This window comes from Puntigrus tetrazona, chromosome 25 (assembly GCF_018831695.1).
Source record: "Puntigrus tetrazona isolate hp1 chromosome 25, ASM1883169v1, whole genome shotgun sequence".
In the NCBI taxonomy this organism is placed as follows: domain Eukaryota; kingdom Metazoa; phylum Chordata; class Actinopteri; order Cypriniformes; family Cyprinidae; genus Puntigrus; species Puntigrus tetrazona.
In genome coordinates, this window is record NC_056723.1 from 11,297,618 (window position 1) to 11,305,619 (window position 8,002).

The window sequence follows — 8,002 nt, forward strand, 5'->3', positions numbered from 1 at the left end:
AGGTCAAAATAAATAAATAAATAAGTGTTTTGTGACCTCGCGTGCGTGTCAGCCTGTTGTTTGGGGCTGCCAAAACCAAGATTTGAACATTTCATAACCCACTTTAAATTATCAGCCATCTAAGGTTCAAAGTCGTGATGATTCACTAAACCGATTCGGCTGAAGACAGATTGTGTCAACAGAAAAATCCTTCAGAGCAACTCCTCCACAGCAGCTTTTTTTTTTGAAGCAGGGCTTATTAGTCACAAGAACAATTCCATTTTTTCAACATTACAGGAAGTTAGGAGGAATGTAGGTGTCTGCCGTCACACAAATCACAGTCTTAAAGCTAAAAACGAAAGGCCTTTTTCTCCTTGTGCCTCACGGAAGAAAGAAAACTGGGGCTGAAATGATACAAGGGTGAGTAAATGACTGGATTTTAATTTTTGGGCCATGGTGATTCACCGACACCAAACAAGGAGATTGAGTACAGTCCCTAAACTGTGACAGATCAGACAGCGCTGGAAGGAAGGTCTGAGGAAAACCCTGTCCACGTTATTTCTGAGGAGGCTGCTGTCCCACGTGTGAGGGGTGGGGAGAAGATCAGACCAAACCACAGCTACAGTACACCCTGACTCAGTTACCGATGCCGTCCTGCCACCCTCTTGACCTCTGTAACAGTACGGTATTGGTGACACTGATTTTCCCTCATACTGATTTCAAAAACTGATTTCAAGATTTAATTAATCACACAAAAATTTTGAAAATAAGTAGATAAAATATAGAGAAGTAAAATGATATTTAAATATTTTATTTTACTACAAACAACTGTATTATATACATTTTATAATTGTATTGTATACATATCTATACAAAATGTATTTTTACATTATGAAGTATTTTTTTATTTAATTTGTATTGTAACTATATGATAATTAATACATTTTAAGTAATTCATATATTGTTATACATTATATTAATTACTTATTATATGATAATTAGAAAAAAATATAGCAATATAAATAAATCTGAATTATATTGCAATTAATTTAGATCTGTATATTATTTTAGGTTTCTGAATTTATAAAGAATAAATATTTATAAATAATAGATTAAATCGATTAGATTTCAATTATGCAATGACTAATACATTTCTAATTTACATACTGTATATTATATTACTTTTCTGAATTTTAATTTTTCTATATTTTAAAAATATACTTTATATACACTTTTCCTATTATGAAACGATTTACTTTAAAATATATATTTTGTTTATATATTTGTTTTAACACTTTGCGCAAACACTTTAACACTTTGTAAAAGCTTAATTGTGCAAATGCGTTTCATGGCCACTGTATCATGTTATTATTACTTTTTTAAGACGTCTGCTACTATGCAGCTTCTTGAAGTCATGACTTCCTGCGTGTACATAACCCACCATACAAACAGAAAGTGTGTGTGTGTGTGTGTGTGTGTGTGTGTGTGTGTGCGCACTCAATGAGACCACATTTCTTTCCTCTGTGTGTTCCATTTCTCTTCAGGAAACTGTAAGCCGTGATCTGAGCGAGATTGTTTGTGTTTTTTTCCTCCCCTCCCTCGCGCCGTCATTCATACGTGAGCTGAGCGTCTTACCCTCTCTGCAACACTGTTTTTCCAAACCCTGCGTGGAACAACGTGCGAGGTGAACGTCTGCGAGGTATAACAGTCCACACACCTTCAGAACGTCCTCCTGCTCTTCAGAACTATATCAATCGCGTGAGAGGCCGAGGACACTTTTAATCTCGAGCAACATGACGCTCAAATCACACTGCGCTCATCAGCACACACCAACAGGTACGTATACGGCTTTCAGTGTCGCAGACGGTTTAAAGGATTTTTTTAATCAGCGTTTTTTTATTAATTGTTATAGTAACTAGGTATGATACTACATGTAATAGCTTTTGTTTGTGAATATAGGAATAAATTGTGCGGTAGCGTGAGAAAATCTTCTGAATTTTAATTATTAGTAAATAAATAAAAAGTAAAAGTAACAAAAAAATAAATATCGCTTAATCCGTTCTTGTAACGTTTAAATAAAATGAACAAACATTAAAAAGCATCCTCGTAACTTTAGGGTTTTAATTTAAATAAAAAATACAAGTTACTAAAACACTAAAATAGTTAATATATATAGAATTGTATTAATTGAGTTGAAACATTAATAAATGAAGACACTAAAAATCCACATAACATTAAGTTTGTAGTTAATTCAGTTAGGTTTAATTTAGTAATTTAATTTAATTAGTAAATAGATAAAAAGTAAAAGTCACTAAAAATCTTAACATACTGTTTAATTCAATTTAAGCATTAATAAATAAAGACACAAAAAAAAATCCACATAGCTTTAGGGTTTTATTTAATTCAATTTAACTTAATAGTTTAATTTAATTAGTAAATCAATGAAGTAAAAGTAAACCAAAAAAAATCTTAAATAAATAATATGACATGTACATGCAAATGTATTATTTAATTAAATGTAGATACTACAAAATACTCAAATGTATTAATATAATTTGAATGAATGTTAAAGTAGAAGTAAAACTACTTTATGGTTACTTAATGGTTACTTTACTTAATGGTTCATAAAAGTATATAAAATGTAATATGAGTATTGAACTAAAAAAATACTTAACATACTGAAAAAACACTTAACTTTAAGTACATTTACATATGATTTAAAACTGTTTGTACACAACAGTTTTTATTTTGTGTACATTTAATTTGTATACATTTTAATGCAATAATTTAACATAAATAAATACAAAAAAAAAAAAAAAACTGCTTATTTTCTGTGAATGTTATATTAAAAATATATTAATAAAAATATAAAAATATATTAAATGATTAAAAAGTCAAGTCAGTCAATTTATCCATCAGTCAATTAATAATAAGAAAATGTAAAAGAAATAAATAGAAAAGGAAAAATAGGATCTGTACTGTCAACAAAAAACTTGCAGAAAATAAACATTTTCTATGAATTGATTATGTTATAAATATGAAATAGGAAGTAAAAATAGAGAAAAGGAACCTAGAACAAAATAAGGTGAGCATATAAATTAGCTGACTTTTTACATTTTGTCCGTCTGTAGGATCTCTATGGACCAGCAGACACTGCAAAAGACAGCACAGCTCTAAACCGCAGCACAACTACCTTACAAGAACACATCTGATGGAGCAGAGGAGACCCAAACCTCACCGCTTCCACTCCTGCCTGATGTTTCGCCTAAAGGTACATGCGTGGAATTCACACACTTCCAAACGCAATGGAAACCAGCAGTCAAAGTGGCTTTTCCCATCAAGCTCAGCCTAATCGAAACTTCCGAGACGCTCTAAAATGCCAGTAGATGCGAGTTGGCGAGCGCAGACGTATCGATACGCGAAAATTCGCGGGAAATTTACATGACCTCAGGCCGTTTTGATTACCCTGCCAAAGGTACCTGGTACGGTAAAATGTAACCATGCCAAACTGACTCGGCTCTGGCATGATAAACACGAACAATGGCTCTGTTGAAACAGCCGCGGGCGTTTTATGACGTCGCTGGGGAAATAGGCAAATGAGACTGTTAGTGTGGACTTGTATGTAGTGTCAAAGCTGGTGGCGTCGTCTCATCTGCCCTTCTATATTGACACAGGAGCGTGTGAGGATGGACCACAGCCAGCCTGGAGGAGACGTCCAGGAAAGCACAGAGAGCAGACTCAGGGAACTGGCCCTCAAATGGTTTACAGAGACCCAGGCGCCTCTGATCCTCCACAACGGCAACTTCCCCGAATGGTTCCAGGGATTTATCAGCAGAAAGTAAGACATTCAGAGGCCAAATAGTGATAGCACCTGCTTTACTGCTGTCTCTTGAGTTTATTTGAGTCTGTGGATACTCAGGTTTGTTGTCGGCATCTGGTTCCGTAAAGAACTTTTTTGCATGAAACCTAGAAAGAGCTCGATTCTTCATACCGAAAAGTTCTTTGGGGAGCCAAAATCTTTGTGAAATCCTTTATTTTTGAAGTTTTGAAAGCGCTACGTTTGTACTTTTTGGTTTTATAATCTAAGCGATATTCAAAGTTGGACCGCTTTCATTATTGCCTGTGGTTTTGTGTTTCACAGGGACGCAGAGGAGCATCTGAAAGACAAGGAACTGGGCTGTTTCCTCATTCGGCTCAGTGATAAAGCCACTGGATACATTCTGTCATATAAGTAAGTGCGTCTTAGAAACAAAATAAGGGCTATGAAGGTCATCGGTAGCGTTTAGCATTGTTTTTTTTATGACAAATGACCCTGTAGACTTATTTGCGTTTCCTTCGAGCCCAGATGGGAGCTTTTAAAATGCAAAATTTTTGGTTGAACGCCAGTGTTCCTGAGGTTAATATTTAGCTTGTGATGTTGATGCTTCTTAAAAGTATTTATTGTGTTTTTGAATCCATTTTAACGGTTTAAATCATTGATTTTTTTCCAGAGGGCGCGATCGATGCCGCCACTTTGTCATCAACCAGAATAAAGACGGCCGTTTTATTGTGACGGGCGACACAGAGATGCATGATACTCTCACCAGTCTCATCGAATATTACAAGACCAGACCCATTGAGCCATTTGGAGAATATCTGACACTCTCGTGTTTTGAGGTGAATTTATGAAAATCGTATTTTACAGTATATTACTGTTTTTACCATTTAAAAAAAAAAAGAAAAAGAAAGAAAGCAATTAACCATTTTAATGTCAAGCATCAATGATGCGTAAAATTGATGAAAAGTGACAATAAATATATTTATAATGTTACAAAATGTAAAAATAAAAAATAAATGCTATTCTTTTGAACTTTCTACTAATCAGTAAATCCTCAAAACTATATCACAGTTTGCACAAAATGTTAAGCAGAAACTATTTTAAACATTAACTATAATAATAATAGTTTCTTGAGAAGCAAAACATCATATTAGAATGATTGTGTGACACTGAAGTAATGAAGTAATGGAAATGGAAAACAGTTATAAATTATAAAACTGTCACAATATGTATGTTTTTACTATACTTTTATTTAAATAAATGCATCCTTGGTTTGCATTAGTTTTTTTTTTCAAAACTTTTAAAGAACCATACATGTATTTAACTAATGCTATGCTTATATTAATTTTATAAAATGGATAGTTCCGGTCCTTAATTCTGATTGGCTTAATTCAAACATACACCTTTGTTAAGTCTTCGTGTTGCTCGGCAACCACTGTGTTCCAACCACAACCGTTTCTGAGGGACTTGTTTTGCAGAAGAATAACTTTATTTGCCGTTTTATTTTATTTTATGAAACTTGAAACACTCTTACTATTATTATTATTTATTTATTTATTTTTGTCTGTGTCATATCTGATCTCAAATGTGCTGTGTTGCAGTCATCCACAAGCGAGCTCTACGATGTGATTCATTTTGACCTGAGGGAGAAGCCAGGAGTGAGTGTTAAAGCTGTGAAGGATATTTGGGACGATCAGAGGAAAAAACCCCACGAGACACTGCAACCTCCCGCCCTGCCGCCCAAAGGACACAGAAACACACCCGTATGTCACCGCTGCCATTTAATTTAAATTATTTAAAAAAATAAATCAATTATCATCAATTTATTAAGCATTATTTATTTATAGTTTGCATATTGCACATTGTTTTTATTTTTTTTTCTATGAAATACTCTTATTTATTTAACAGGGGCCAGTTTTACTAAGCAGGGCAAATCGATAAACACAATATACCAAGCGCAGTGCAAATTATTATAGTCAGAAATAAAGAAATAAAGAAGCCACAGTACATTGAAAACAACTCTGAATACTCTCCTCTTATGAATTTTGCCTGAAACTCCTACATATTCATATTCAATAAGCACAAAAATAACTGTGCCCACCCCTTTTCGGCGCTAGTCCGTCACGGCGCGTCTTTAGTAGAAACCTGACAGTGCTCTTTTAACAAGCTGTTAGTAAAGCTGCCCCCACGTGTTTAAGATCTGCCCATGGCCTCACATCTGCATAATTATGATTGCTTTCCACAGGCAGTGCCACCAGTGCCAAGAAAGTGTCCTCCTCTGAAAACCTTCTCCTTAGAAGTAAAGCGCAGCCCGGAAAACGTGCTGTACACTCCAATAGACCTGCAGAAGCCCAAAGAAAGGGCCAGAACGCCCACAGAGGGCAAAGACATTTCACTTACAGCTTCCCGAGGGGAACCCCGAGCCCCGAGACTACACAAAGGTCCCGCCTCGCACCAAGGGACCATTTACTCCGAGCTCTTAGTGCACAACTGCAGAAGCCAATCCCTGCCCTTCCTGGATGACAGCAGCGAAGAAGAAGGACACTTTAATAAAAGAAGCCAGCCGCAGATCTCTTCCCTACACGCAGAGGGAACAGCTCGGCAATCCAGGCATCAGCAACAGCCTGGAAGTACTGTGCAATTCGCCGGTTTATCAATTAGCCGGAACACACGGCAGCCAAAACGCGCAGGAAAGCGATGTTACGTACGCCGAGGTGCCTCTCGAACCCGTTTCTAATCACTTCCCGGTTGACAACACGTACGAGCAGATTCCCGATTCACGGCCCGCGGCGAGAGCAGAGGAGACGTCGCACACTAATACTTACGAAACGCTAACAGACTTAAAACCCAAGCAGATTTTACCTGCCCGGCCCCTTAAGGTGAGTTTTGATGAAACCGTCGAGCATAAATGTGTCATTTTTCCATCGTTACGTTTCGAAATGCTTTAGGAACATAATATTTTATATTAAGAAACACTGATGATTATGACAGGTTATGTGATAACTTTAATGACCCACCTTGTTTCCTGTAGACTGAGAAATGGAAATGGCTCTCCCCCGAATACTGGAAAAAATAACCACTTCAGACGAACATCATCATCATCATCATCATCATCATCGCTGACATGAATCATAGCATTACACTAATGAAGAACAGGCTACTTCCGATCACTGAATACTAGAATAGCACAGCTTTATTTTTCACTGCATTTTTGTATGTCCAATTGTGAAACTTTGTTGCGTTTAAAACACTTTTGCGTGTAACAAAAATATTTATTAACTTAATTAAAATATGTATTATGTATTGATTTCAGCAACAAGCTATAATCACAGTAGTTTATTGAAAATGTTCTTTTAAGATAATTAATTTCATGTATATGTAAAAAAAAAACAAAAAACATGCATACTGCACAATTTTTGTTTCATCTCGACTTCATTGACTGTGAATTAATTAATTAATTAATTAAGACACAGAGCGGGAATTAAGCTGTTAAACTTTACAGCCTTCAAAATGACATAACCTGCCAGTAACGGAGACCATCTTGATGAGATTCGGTGCAACTTATAAAAGAAATGATATAATCGTGTCCTGCTTTTATGGTCTTTCATATCATAGTGCCAAACAACAGATTTCCTACATCTTCGAAACATGTAAATAAATGCTATTTAAAAGAGGATTCAATGGTAAAACTAAACAAATTGAACACATAACTGATTTCAGAGTAATTATGATTCGTGCGTAAGCTAATAAAAGTAGTAACAGTGCAAATATAAGGTGATGACGAGATATTATTTGTAGTGAAGTTTAATGTTGTTTGCTAAGCTAATCTCATAGGCCTATCACAATATGAGTAGATGGTAGCTCTGGTCAGCAAAGACCAGAGCTACCTTCTTAAACTCTTTTCAGGCTCAAATTAGCTATTAAAAAAACAAGGCTAGCTATTATATGTCACATCCTGTAGAAAAATAAAATTGGCTAACATGAAACAACAATGACTAGTCAATCAGAGATAAGCAACATTAAAGCTCTGCTTCGCCTGGCTACAAAAATGTATTAAAAACAAACAATAAAAACTAAAGAGTCTATAGTGTATCTATGGATTTAAATCGTATGAATACTGGTCATAGCAATGAAGCGCTACAACTACCAATTAGTTGTGTTCAAGAAACTTCCACACATCACAAAGAAACTTCCCGGCTCCCTACA

General features: G+C 35.4%; 1 protein-coding gene across 1 annotated transcript; it reads left to right on the plus strand.

Annotated features, from left to right (window-relative positions):
• The first annotated feature begins 278 nt into the window (after positions 1 to 278).
• Positions 279 to 7,382, plus strand: LOC122330451 (hematopoietic SH2 domain-containing protein homolog). Its single transcript, XM_043227470.1, is given in 11 exon segments — positions 279 to 399; positions 490 to 664; positions 1,524 to 1,815; positions 3,111 to 3,250; positions 3,654 to 3,817; positions 4,121 to 4,210; positions 4,470 to 4,635; positions 5,398 to 5,559; positions 6,042 to 6,486; positions 6,488 to 6,675; positions 6,828 to 7,382. Coding segments are annotated over 9 exon segments (1,443 nt in total). The 5' UTR covers positions 279 to 399; positions 490 to 664; positions 1,524 to 1,772; the 3' UTR covers positions 6,873 to 7,382.
• The last annotated feature ends 620 nt before the right edge of the window (positions 7,383 to 8,002 follow it).